The sequence below is a fragment of the Prosopis cineraria genome, unplaced genomic scaffold, assembly GCF_029017545.1.
Source record: "Prosopis cineraria cultivar Desert tree isolate PC_DT_omini unplaced genomic scaffold, ASM2901754v1 PC2, whole genome shotgun sequence".
Lineage (NCBI taxonomy): Eukaryota > Viridiplantae > Streptophyta > Magnoliopsida > Fabales > Fabaceae > Prosopis > Prosopis cineraria.
In genome coordinates, this window is record NW_026555333.1 from 47,557,426 (window position 1) to 47,571,587 (window position 14,162).

Consider the following 14,162-nt stretch of genomic DNA (forward strand, 5'->3'; position numbering starts at 1 on the left):
TCTAAGTTTTTATAGTTTTTTTCGTCTACATTTTAAGTCCCGACACTTTAAGAGGTGTTAACATGATATTAATGGTGTTAATTATACTGATATGAATAATAATATCATTAATTATATAATGATGTGTCAGTTAGTGACTGATGTGCATTTTTTTTTTTAGAAAAAGAAAGAAAGAAAAGCTTATGTGTATTTCCTCTGATTCTTATTATAAAATATTTTTAATCGTTTCATACATTTAAAAAAAAATTATCTTTTCTCGATATCATAAAAAAATTATATATACTTTTATTTTTATCCATGACTTTAAATAATGATACAACTATATTAAATACATTCATGTTAACCAACATAGTGTAAAATTGAAAAAAAGTATTTTAATTATTACAAAGTGTTTCATATTTTAGACCAAAAATTTCTTTTAAAATATGCTCTATAAATAGGACTTGAGAGACTATTTTTTCTAATAATCAGAAAGTGAAAAAAATTTGTTGTAACTCTAAACCTGAATAATATATTTTATATACATTAAAAAATAATAAACTATCCCAAACCTGACTTTGGAGCACAAAATAATAGGAAAAATACCCTAAAGGCCTGAAGCATATAATTGCAGCAAATCTAAAAAATGGACATGCGATGTTTTCTTGTAGCCTTAAATCCTACTTTTATATATATAATAATTATTAAAAATATACATAAGTTTTTTTTTTCTTTTTTCCCCCAAAAAAATATACATTAACCACTAACCGACACGTCATTATATAATTAATAGTGTTATTATACACATCAACATAATTAATATCATCAATGCCACGTCAGCACCTCTTTGAAAGTATAGGGACCTAAAGTGTAAACAAAAAAAAAATGTAAGGACTTCAAACATTAAAAATAAAGTGTACAATTAATAACAAATCATGTATAACAGAGACTGAAAGTTATGATTTTTAAAAAAAATATTAAAAAAAATCATTTCACCGAGTGTTTTAAATTTAAATGTTTTTTTAAAATCATTCTCACTTTTTATTTTCAATAATAAAAAAAAATGGAAACAACTTAAGAGTGATTTTTTTTAATTTTTTAAAACACATTACATTTAACAATTATAAATCACTTATAATTATGGCCAACCATTACCATAAACTATTATTATTAATTCCCATCAACCACTACTGGTGGTCTTTTTTCAACGCTAAAATTATTTTTAAATTAACAAAACCAAATGTGTTTTTATTTTTTATTTTTGAAAAACAATTTTCAAAAATTGGTTTGCAAAACACTTTTTGAAAACCAAAAAAAGATAACAAAACCAAACAACTAAAAAACTCAAATTCTTAGAGCCAGAATACTAAATAAAAGATTACTTAAGCTTTTTCATTTGCCAAGACCTATACAAAATACACGACCCTTGAGGTCAACTCACTCACTCAGATAAATTTCAAATTAGGAGTGCTGTAATCAAATGTTCAGAAAGGATAACACCAGAAGGTAGAACTATATATAGAGAGCTCACTTTCCCTCTTAATACTTATCTGTTTTTCTCTCTCTCTGGTTGCATTTTACGCAGCCAATTTGTGATCGCAGGAGATCCAAATTCCCCCCAAAAAAATCCTGATGAAAATGTTAACGTTTGAAAAGCACAACTACCCTTGAATGTCGTGAAACATCCTCTGCTATAATGGTTGATATTCCAAAAACCTTTACAAGCTATACAAAATTTGACAGGTAAACAAATAACTTCAGTTAGAAGATGACTAGATAGTTCCTCTGATCTTTTGTGCCTTGTGGGGTAATTATCCGTGTCTATTAACATCATTTCACTTCTTTGAGTAGGTAAGATATGGATCTTGAGCAATGGTCAATACATCTGGTCTCTCAGCCTGGTTATATGTCAGACATCGCCGAATAAAATCCTGACAAAAATATAAATCATACACGTTATTGCAAGTTTTGGTTACTGAAGAATGGAACTGAATTTAACACGGTTATCACTTATCAGATGCTGAATCACACTATTGTTCTATACCTAAAACTAGGAAACTGAATGTAAACGAAATGTCAGGAGAGAAAGCATTACTGAAATTTTGTAATTTACAATCGAACAGGTTTGAAATTGGAGCAATGTGACTTTTTTACACTAGAAGAAAATTAGAACAAAGTCCCAAGATACTTTGTTATAGTTTTGCAGATTCGCAAGGACTTATTTATAGATAAGTCTTTTATTTGCAACTTATGCATAATTCTTCCCGAAGATTAAATAAATAAATGGCGGTAATAACAAGAGAATTACCAGAAAGGTAGTTATTAAATATGGAAACACTCACCTTTGCCTCAGTAGAAACTGTAGGTCTAGAAGGGAATTCAACCTTGCGAGCCTTTATAATTGTATCTTCACGTAGGATACGCTCTTGAGTTTGGTCATGGCCAAATGGACGTCTTCCAAAGAGCATTTGATAGAACAAAACACCAGCCGACCACACATCAACCTGCTTTCAAAAAGAGAAAAGTCAGGGTGGCATAAAACCAGTTTTTTTTTTTTTTGGAGGGGCTTATGTAGCTGCAATTTCTAAGATGTATTGACCTTCGACGATATAAGAGGTGTCCTACTGAGCTCAAAGCATTCAGGAGGCAAATACCTGCAAGTTTAAATAAATAAAAAGAAAAACAGTAAGAGACTCATCCCAAGCCTGGATACCATTTTAAAAAAAAGAGCCAGCAAATTTCAATGCATTATGGAAATGGGTATAGATGCATTGTTTTATTTTATTTAATAAAAAATTAAAAAACGGATTGAAATTACAGATGCATTGTTTTACAAATACATACACTAGATCACAATAAGTGACACATGCACACAAGATAAATGATCCTCCGTCTATCTTTGCATAAAGACAACCGTGCGTTCAAAGTTCTTTACATGATTGATGCAGCTGAATACACTGAAAACATTCATCAACTTCTCCAACGATAGCAATGGCAAAGTCTGCTTCATAACAGACTTTACAACAAAACTTTCAGCCATTTCACGCATTTGAGGGTGTGGGTGCGTGGGTGGGTGAGTGTTTTTTTTTTTTTTTGGTTGGGGGGCTATATATAGGGAGAATGAGCACACGTGTAACTGTCAAGGAGATCTAGCTCGCCAAGTTATAAAGTTTGTGCAAGACAACGTAGATACCGTATAAGCTTGCCCAAATAGACCGCAAGGCAAAAAGGCTTAAACTAGAAGATTAGACCCCCCCCTCCTTCTTCTGTTACCAGGATAGAGGCTAGAACTGGTCGGCCAGGAATGTTATCAACAACTTTGATACTAATCCAACAGATCTAAAACTTTGTGAAACAAAAACCAATCACTGCTATCCCCAAAGTTAGATTCTCACAAAGAAAGTGCCTCTGATTAGTTCCAACAACCAAGTAAATTGCTGAATTTAACACGACTCGCACAAGGTGGGTGACAAGAGTTATGCACGCAGAAGGGTGTAACCATCGAATTTGTATACCAATAACAATGATCTCTCCATCACTTACCAGTAAGTTCCAGCACCCTGAGATGTTAGTTCCATACCCTGAGATCCCACATCATCCTCCACTATTTTGCTGAGACCAAAATCAGTCACTTTGGCAATGCCAAGCTCATCAAACAAAACATTTCCAGGCTTCAAATCATAATGAATAATCTTCTGCGTTCTTTTATTCAAGTAAACGAGGCCTTGAAAAACCTGAACTAGAATTACCCTTGCCTCTCTCTCAGGCAATATAGGTGTTGCCTTAAGGACAGCATCAAGATCCTTCCCTGAGTCAAAAGAAGCAATATATTAATGAAACTTATCAGGTCAGAAGTGGTATATATGTTCTGTAGCTTCGCCTCAAAATGAATAAAATAATGCACAATGGTTAAGTGTACATACCACTACAGTACTCTAAAACGGTGCAGAATGTATTGTGATCTATCTCAAAGATGTCCCACAAACGAACAATGTGATGATGCACCAGGGTTTTGTGGATATTGTACTCCCTAATTGCATGCCGAATGTAACTCTGCTTCTTCTCTTCACTCCATTGAGCATTTAAACCATGAAGCTTACATGCAACATATCTATGCTCCACCAAGTCAAAAGCCTGCTGGAAATTTCTTATTTCAAATCACTCCAAAAAGTTATAAATTTAGAACTGCCAGTGCAGGCAGAGAACGGGTCTATATTTTTGCTTTACAAGCTTGAAACCTCGTTCAGGATATGCTGAAAATAATATAATTAAATGATATTGTAGAAATTCAGAGTTTCATTTTTCTCTGACCTTGTGTTATTACATGGAAGCAACACTACATCAGTATAAACATACAAGTAGCAGGGAGCCAGTATTATAGTTAAGGAGCCAGCTCACGGCATCTTGGCTGCTGGTTTTTTATTTTTTATTTTTTCAAAAATCTGTAGCCTGCAGGGTCTTCTCACCCGGACCAACAACCACCCCCCTTTCAATTCGTTGGGGGGGGTATAGCTATTTCAAATTAATGTATTGATATAGCAGTTTGAATATCAATAAATTAATAAATTTAAATTTATATATAAACATTTATTCATCTTTAACTTAATATATTAAATATATTAGTATATATTATTTTTAAATTTGTTTATTTAGTGAATATATAATTTTTTATTAATTTTTGTTACAACATTTTTTTCATTATTGATTTAATAGCTAGTAAATTTTATGCAGATATTATTTTTTAAATTTGAACTTCCACTTTTTATAATTATTTTGGTTTTGGGAAGCCCCATGCATGGCACGCCGGGGTCTTTTCTAGTTTATAGACATCTATTGACAATAAAAGCGAGAGCTGACTCTAACTAAAATAACTTCACTGATCATGATTAAAAAAAAAAAACACTTCATCTAACCTTATTCTAATTAAAACAGATTAACAGAATTACAGAACACTAAAGATAATCATAAATTCATAAAATTCTAATTATAACAGAACACTAATCATAAATTCATAAAATTGCTGTCTAAAACTAGCTAAAAGTAAATAAGCCTCAAATAATATTTTTTAACAAAGTTAACTGAAATTTTCAACAGTCTCCCTCAAGGTCAATATTTCGGCTTGGAGCTTTTCTTCAAGCATCCCCAATCATATTCTTCAAGACCAAGTCATGCTTGAGCTGCAATAGTTTCCTTGTTGATACCATTGACTCCTTTGTTGGTAGTCAGTTAGGTTGTAAGCACCACAGGCCACCATAGCATATGGCTCAGCTGTTTAGATAGGTGATTCTTTTCCTACTTCCCCCATACCTCACTTTTGCGAGATACATTGAATGACGCGAGAGTTTTGTTTCAGCCAATTCTGCTCATTGGCTGGGCAATTTCACAGGCTATCTGCCCCTTTTTGGTGTCAAGTGTCCACACTTGCCCATATTTTGTCACTTAGACCTAGAAAGTTTTGATGTTATCTATCAATTCAGGGTTTAATTTTCCTTTGAACTCGTTTTATTATAATGAAGTAATGTTACACTTGTAGATAAAGGCAGGGCTAACTCCAACACTAACTAAAAGACATAACTCCCATAAATAAGATAACTTTGTCTTAATCCAAATGGGATAACTCCTGATCAAAACAAAACACCTTAGCTAATTCTAAGCACATAGGAGTTATTAAAAAAAAAAACTAAAAATCAGATCAGCCTTAGTTAAAACAAAGCAAATAGCAAAGCTTAATTAAATTCAACATTAACTTCCAACAAATATGATATATATTATTTTACTTGATAATACTTCTGACCTTGTAAACCTCACTGAATCCCCCCTTTCCAAGAAGATTTAACAGAGCATATCGATGGCTCAGAATCTGAAAGTTGTTAAATCGTGAACCATCCTCATCTCGTATGCGCTTCATCTCACGTATTAGCCTTCCCTTTTCTAGTTCATAACGATCCCTCTCCCGCATAATAACTTCTTCTTCCTGAAAATATTTAGGCTATTAGAAATATTAGAGAGAAGGAAACAATCAGAAAATAAGTAGCAACATACACGTTTAATGCTAGCTAGTCGAGACTTGTAGATTTCATCCTGAATGATAACTTCATCTTCTTGTAATCCAGTATCTGCATCTGTTCCCTCACCTTTATCTACATCATATAATATAATCATCACAATCCAGAAAAATAAGGCCAACAAGTGCAATTATAATTCAGAAAATGAACAAGGTGAGAAAACAAATATTGCATGATATCTAGCATCAACAAGATTGAAACATATATTTGCAAGTTCCAAAAAGCCACCTTAAGGAGCAGATGGCTATCAAGGTTTGCTTACAATCAGTAGAGTTCAATTAATCAAGGCATTCAAAAGTAAAAATAAACCAGGCAGAGAAACAAGCAGAGGTAATCAATGTCCAAATTTATAAATATACATGAATGTCCTTACTGAAAACTGGAGTAAAACAAGAGCTAGAAACAAGTTGTGGGGACAAGGAAAAAAGAAACAAAATGTCCCCAAAGACATTGCAATGTTGGCTCATTCAACCCTGATATTTTAGGGATGTAAATGTTAGAATTAAAAAGGAAATATAATGGAAATAAGATATCTAAAATTTGTATTGATGTTATTACCAGATTGTTTTTTCTTCAACAACTTGCGCTGCCGCTCAATAGCCTCTTTCGTTTCTATCAATTGTTTCTGGCAGGGGGGAATAAAGAATCAGATTTATAAATATTACCTACAAATGCAACAGCAGCAAAAATGTACGAGCTTCCTGAGCTTTATAACATATGGCAAGATCATCAAAGAAAGGTGTACAATCCTGCTTATATATAAATGAAACAGAGAACACATTATCACATATTCACAGTTAAACCAAAAACAGGAGTAAGAGCTGCATCATAAAACAGTCAAGAGCCACTCATCCTATTGCTTTGGTAGATTTTGTAGAATATTCTCAAGAGTCAGAAGTCATAACTCAGAACACTAAGGATGATTTTTTTTCAAATATAGTGCTGTATTAAGAAATTTTACATACGTGATGATCCTAGACAAAGAAAACCCCTTTTTTGGCCAAAAGACAAAGATAAACCCTAAATCCCTAATAACTAATTCAAATTGGAATGTTCCCCCTTCGGGGAAAAGGGAGCAGCATCCTTGGCAAAACTGTTCAAAATTGACATGGTGTAGGAGAACTGAGACACTTCCTTAAGATACAAAAAGGAACTTTGCGGTTACCAGCCAGTGTTGTCATCATATGTAAACATCTGATGAGAGTTAGTTATCCTCTCCTTCATTACCAGGTGGCTGGTATCAAGGAATAGCTGTGGGATAAGGATACCTGTTGTTTGACATGATTTCTTTGGCTTAGTATGATCTTCACGTTCCAAAATCAGAATTGTTTGATGAAGTTAAAGATTTCTCATGCAAGTAACCTCTTGGATGTCTCCAAGTTAGTTTATTCCTCGGGCAAGATTAAAGGACATTGTAGGTGTGTTGTAAGTTTCGGCTCCTAGCCGTCTGAGACTTTTCATTTCCACACCATCATCTGTAGGAGATATTTATCGCAGAAATATCTAACATACCCCATGGATTCAGTAATCCAGGTAATCTTAATTCTTAATCCTGGCATTACCAATGAAAATATCAAGTAACGCACTTGATGGGTTACTGGAAGTACACCATTTCCCAGCATGCAAGGAGCACGAATCCATTTTTCCAAGCCCAAGTACCGCTTATTCATTTTTTCTCTCAACTACCTCTCAACAATAACTAGCATGCAAAATTATATTTATCTTTCAACAAGTTCATTTAGAACCTCAGCAATATAGAAGTTGTCCATATATTGATTGGAAATTTTACCACAGTGCTCATGCTGAGACAGACATGGGATGCTTGACCCTGGCATAAATATCAATAGAATGGACCCCATTTTTTTCCATAAAATGTCATATTTATTTGAAAGGAATGCCATAGATTATTTCAGAAATGGTTGAAAGCCACCTCACAGAATACATAAGATGGTGCCCACAGTTGACCCATTGAGTCTGTTTATAATCGAGCCATGCTCATTCAAATATGGCATAGCTGTACTTGTAAGGTTAGGACATCTATGCCCACATGAAATGAGAAATGGAACTGTGCCTCCTCTTGTCATAATATGCAACATATCTTTTAATATAAACCATATCAATAAATGATAACTACATGACACACTTAAAAGAGGAAATATAATCGCAATAATGAAATGACATGAGGAGAGATTGAGGGGTAAATAATTAGACATACAAGTTGGGCATTAAGATCCTTCAATGCTTGGCCATCTTCCCAGGTCTCGGATATGACAGTTCCAGCTCTACAATTCAAAATCAAACCTTAAGAAAACCAATAACTAAAAAGATTATCAAACTCTTTTGTATTTCCATGATCCACCTTTACCTGATTACACCAACATTTCCCAGTCTCAATGAGTCTTGTCGTACTTTCAACCTTGCTTCTTGCCTCTCAGACTTTGAAACTGATATCAGCAAATCAGATATTATTCTTGTCCTCTGCAAAATAAAGGATCCAAAATAAAATGACAGGTTTCACTGAGTCATTGGAGCTTAGTGGAAAACAACATCAACCAAATTTATATGATGCGGGTGGGTTGCAGAGGGGTGGTCAGCAGTAAGGACTTTTCTTTTTAGTTCATTCCAACTATAATCAACTTAACAACCTCAGAGTCCTTTTACATTGCTTCATGCTATTGATGAATCAATGGAATATTTTCAGTCCAAAGTTGAAGCATTTAACATTTAGAGGCTAATGGAATTCTCCTTATAACCTGCATTCAAAATATATCAAGTCTCCATGTTAATTATCATCTGATGACTGGAATCTGTTTTGGCTGTTGTACTGCTGAAACATTAGGATAGTTATGGTGTGCGTTAGCTCAATTAGGATAGTTGTACGTAATATGCTCCCAACTTCATTAAACAACAATCACTTTGATAGATCCAAGAACTATTTTAAATGAAACAACGATACTGTGCAATCAAATGCTATAGTAGTCCCACGATTCATACCTTAGGCTTCATTTGCTGTTCATGATCTTTCAGGTCCTTTAGCTCCTGTACAAGCCAAAATTAAGCAGCAAAGTAACAGAAAATAATTACATCAAATTCAAGGAATGAAGTTTCATAAATTTTCAAAGATTTTTCACCTATCCATATATATATCAATGTATTTCATTATCTAAGGCCGCTCATTCATGTACCTTTTCTAACTGGCAAGAAAGATTCTGATAATCAGACATCTCTTGTTTTGATTTCCGCAGGTCCTCCTCCAATGCAACAACTTTTTCACGTAAAGATGCATTTTCCTCCTAATTTAAAATAACAAAAAGGAAAAGAAGGAAAAAAGATTTTAAATCTGAAATCGTAAAGGTCCTAGTGCATCCAATAAAACTTAAGGTGAAAATCTAATTGGTGAAAATCTAAAGGTGTTTTCTATCAGGTTTTCCAATCATAATATGTGGAAGGATTTATAAAATCATCATTAAAAAAGGTCCATTATGAAGTGTTGAATTGATTGTATGCACATATTTATGCTTTTACTCGAAAAACTTAACAGAAGTTAATTATAAAACTGCAATTAGCAGCAAAGCATAAAACTAACATATAAGAATTTTAAGAATATGGCAAAGGAGACAAATGAAATAGGCCTAGCAAGCATCAATTACTTTGTATGCAAAGACATGTCTGCTTTTACTTCTCAGAAAATTTACAAATGGCAACTCAAAATTTTAGCAGAAATCAGACCTCTAATGAAGTGCAATTGTCATTGCGAATCTGATCTTTGAGTCTTCCCTCCTACAATAAACATGAGTTCAGAGAAAACAGTCAGCCTAGTGTACAGAACAGCAACAAATGACCATTATGTTTATGAATTACTTAAGTGACATGTCTCCAAAAATTTATGAGACCATGATGCTAAATGAAGCAACCCAAATGTCAAACCATCCTCATCAAAGGGGGGAAACAAAAGGGCAAAAATAGAACTAGACTTATTAAACATAACAATCCCCTACTTCATCTTTCTCCATAGATCTATCACTAGAATTCACTGGAGGAGTAACAAGTTGTTTTCTTAGGAATCAAGTTATATCTTTGTGAAGTTAGTTCCAATTTTGCCCACATACCACCAAGTACCCACCATGTTGTCATCTGTTCTGTTAAATAAAAATGATGAAATTTGTTATATAGTATATACTATTCAGAAACACTGCAGAGATGGAACCACCAAAGAGACCCAGAAAAAGTTGGTTATTAAAATTCCATTTTCAATACATGCTATCAGTTTATAATAACATTACCAATAACCTGACCTCGTTTGCAGTCATATTAATCCTGCTGGAAAACAAATGATCAAACAAGCAACTTCTTGTACTTGATTATGATTACTTTTAGATCCTATATGGCTACATTCAAAATGATTTTTAAATCTTAAGAAAGGAAGAAAAGGACTGAGCAAATAATTGGCACCCAATATCAATGCAATTAAATTTCCTTTCATCTCCAGCATACACATTATATATATATATAGAGAGAGAGAGAGATCATTGGTCCAAAAATATAGAAGTTTCAACCTCAGACCAAAAATATGAACATGTAAGAGATGCCAATTCCTATAATGCAAGCAATTATGTGTGTTCAAGTGATATAGATGAAGAAATACTGCATGATAAACAATATTTTTAGGAAAAAATCAGAGCAAGTGATGTACTCTATGGCTTGCATTGTCAAGCTGACCATTCGGGGCCAAAACTGCTGGAGAAGAAATTTGTGCTCTGGTCTGATCAGTAACTCGGGAACCACGTCCCCTGCCCGAACCAGAACCCCCTCTTCCACGAACATTTTTTTTCCTATTCACATCAGCACTAACTTTTGCATCCATAACATCTAAACTAGCTAGCCTTCCATCAGTAACTACCTGGTATGCAAACTTCTTGGTCAGAAAACAGTCAAAAAGTCATTTCTGAGGTAAAGAGTATATCCAACAAATTGCCAAAGCCCCCATAATACAGGTACCACTAGATGTAAGCAGAATAAAATCGAGAAGTTGGCCAAAAAGAAAGCAAAATACCCTGTGAGTTCCATACTTTTATAAGAGATGCAGCTATTCCATAACTAAAGCATGCTGAGTCTTCAAATAAAAACTAACCTCAACATGTTCAAAAATCTTGGAGTGGTCACCTTCTTGAAGTTTTTGGCGCTTCTGTGTGTTAGCTTGTATAAGGAATTCCCCACCATTCTGGAATAGAATATGAAGACAATTTTTGCATTCAATTTATCTAACACAAATACAGATATTTACAAATTTCCAGATTGTTAACACGTTCATCAGCAATCAGTCTTCTTTCTAACATAATAAAAGCAACTAAGCACAAATATACCCTATGAGTTGAAGTCAATTGTCTAGACAGATAAAAAACAATATTTTTGGGGGGGGGAATAAGTAAAATGCTCTATATTTAGTGCCAAATGTCCTCGTTTGAATAATTAGAGCACACTTATTATTAGATCCCTCATAGATGCCAATAATTTGGTAACATAAAAAACAAAGGATTCGAATTTGCCATATGCAAGCTGTCACATGCATAAATGTATTCAGTCATAGAATTTCTTTTGGCCTTTTCTTAATATGACAATAAAATCTCATATCCAGTATCATAAGTAACTCCACACCAGATTCTTCTATAAAGCATGATTTGTCAGACCATTCATCATCTACCTCACGTATTTAAAAGTACAATTACCCAGCAAACATAGGTATGAAATTTTATCCAACACAAAACCCTCCCTTGCCCCTTCTTTGTTTCTACACAATCATCTCCGAATATTGTTTCTATCTTCAAAGCAGATTAATCACTGGAAATCAGTAATGAAATGATAAATCAAAGCAACATTATTTAAAGTTTAAGCTACAATGAACTCAACCAACTAACTAAAAGTATCAGCAACATGTCCTAAAGAACCATATATCATTTAATCATATTTCAATTTCTGAAAATCATTCTTATTCTTAATAAAGTTAAATCAAGTTACCTTTTACCTTCATTCTAATTTGTGAGAGTCAAAAAGACCTGTCAATTCAATTCCACAACTAAAGCAATGAAAGCTACATAGACAACTGACCCCCAGATCAAATCTAATATAGCTGAGAAGAATTTACAGCTAGTGATTTATCAAGATGCATTCCAAAAAAGTATCAACAATTTTTTAAATACCACAGTGAAGATAAAAATGAGAACTTGAACAGGTCACAGCACCATACAATGTTACATGATAAGTAAAGCAAATCGCCACTTCCCCATCAATTAGCAGCACAGGCAAATGTGACAGCAAGGAAAAATCACTTTTCAACCATATATTGCAGAATGTCAATCTCAGAAAGCCTAATGCATATGCATTATAACGTTTGGGAGGTGTCTGTGACCAATATCTATTGATACGATATCTTACAATATCCTATTTTTTTGTCATTATAACCTTGGACTTTACCCAACCTTTTCCTCTCTAAAAAATCTCAGGTCCGATCTCCCATAGGTCCATTGAGAATTTTAACGGAAGAGTGCTCCAAAGAGGAATTAAACACGGATTGTTAAATAAAGATGCTTTCTGTAGCAACCAACAAAGCTTACTTCATTGTGTACCACAACCACACATCATAGACTGCAATGTAAACATCAATCCATTGCATTGAATTGGATTAAGGTAGCCTTACATCATCATCGGAATCACTCGAAGTGGAGGGTCCAGCCAGATCATCGGAAGGTCCCCCGAATTTTGCAGCTGAAGGAACTGAAGACCAAGTTGACTGCTGGGCAGACGAAAGAGTGGCGGCAACTGCGGACGAAGCCTTGCCCACCATTCGAGCTTCAAGCTTTGCAATCTTAGTAGGTAATGACTGATCCGATTGGTTGGAAGAGTTGGACGAGAAATGCACTAGCATGTCATCCGACATTGTTGCTGCAAAAAATGCCGAGTCAATGATGTTCCTCGGATCATTCTAGGCAAAATAGAATATCTAAAGAAAACTCAACCCCTTTGAATTAAGTGTCAAGCCATAATAAAATGTCCCATACACGTTCATAGTCAGAAAGCAAAAGTTGCCGATTGCAGGAGAAGCCCCATAGAAATTTAAGCAAAGGAAAATCAGAGAAGCAAAAATCAGAATGTCAGAGGTAACGGGTAAGAAAACAAAAGGAGAGATAGGGGATGAGATAGAAAGCTGGGGGCAAGGGGGGGAGATGATTGAACGGAGAAAATCTAGGGTTTTGGTGTTTGGTAAAGAGGAAGAAAGAATCCAGACAAAAAGATTTATTGGGAAAATTATTGAAGTAAGATGAACACCAGAGAACCAGAGGTACGAAAAAGGCTGCCCCCCCCCCCCCCTCTCTCTCTCTCACAGTTGGATTTTGAATTTGTCGTGGGCACTTTGGGACAGAAGAGAGAAGTTTCTATGGGATATGGGACTGTGGCAAAAGTCTACATGAGGACTCAGGAAAGAAAATGGAAAGACTTGAATTGCGGGGGTTGAAGAAGAAAGTGCTTACCTAGTGAGTGAGAAGGTACTGTGAATGTGATGATGACTGCCCTTCCATAATTTTTCCTTCAAAAACCACTCCATGGTATCAAAGGACCTCAAAGAAATAGGCATAATTGAGGGCCACATGAATTACACTTGACTGCCAAAAAAAAAAAAAGTTTGAGGATTCTCCAAAATCAAATCTACACAAGCAAGGAAGGTCTCCGAAAAAAGTAATACTTTAGCCCAAAAACCAGAGAGAGAGACAAATTGGTTAGATTTGCATTAATGCACCAAATACAAAATTAATGTGGGAAGTCATTTTTTTAATTAATGCATCTAATAAAGTTATTAATTATTAATACATAAATATAGTTTGACTCAACTGATGTTGATCTAAACTCACAAACTCTAGGGGACTTGGGTAGTTAAAAATCTCATCATTTTTAAATAAATGGTTGAGAATTTGAATTTAAATACATGATTGAATTTGGATCAAATTTTAATATGTGTAACAATTTATTATCCAATGAAGAGTGGACTATATTTTCACTAGAATATACCTCTTGTGCCTCACCAAAAACATTAACCCAAGTGCTATTTGAATGAAGGAAAAAAAA

At 34.2% G+C, this 14,162-nt stretch overlaps 1 protein-coding gene across 3 annotated transcripts; it reads right to left on the bottom strand.

The window, feature by feature from the left end:
• Positions 1–1,346: 1,346 nt before the first annotated feature.
• On the bottom strand, positions 1,347–13,698 carry LOC129302438 (serine/threonine-protein kinase TOUSLED). 3 transcript variants are annotated; one of them, XM_054941324.1, is made up of 17 exons: positions 13,571–13,698; positions 12,739–12,983; positions 11,176–11,265; positions 10,738–10,944; positions 9,774–9,824; positions 9,230–9,337; positions 9,039–9,083; positions 8,410–8,522; positions 8,260–8,326; positions 6,603–6,669; positions 6,022–6,119; positions 5,774–5,953; positions 3,903–4,116; positions 3,523–3,787; positions 2,579–2,633; positions 2,322–2,483; positions 1,347–1,910 (listed from the first exon to the last, which is right to left on the bottom strand). In XM_054941324.1, exons 2-17 carry the CDS (start codon positions 12,976–12,978, stop codon positions 1,815–1,817), a joined length of 2,058 nt encoding a protein of 685 aa, XP_054797299.1. In that variant the 5' UTR covers positions 12,979–12,983; positions 13,571–13,698; the 3' UTR covers positions 1,347–1,814. The 3 variants fall into 3 exon arrangements, with proteins under 3 accessions (XP_054797299.1, XP_054797298.1, XP_054797300.1); XM_054941323.1 differs by lacking the exon at positions 13,571–13,698 and adding an exon at positions 13,100–13,525; XM_054941325.1 differs by lacking the exon at positions 13,571–13,698 and adding an exon at positions 13,100–13,524 and having other exon boundaries at positions 3,903–4,113.
• Positions 13,699–14,162: the final 464 nt, after the last annotated feature.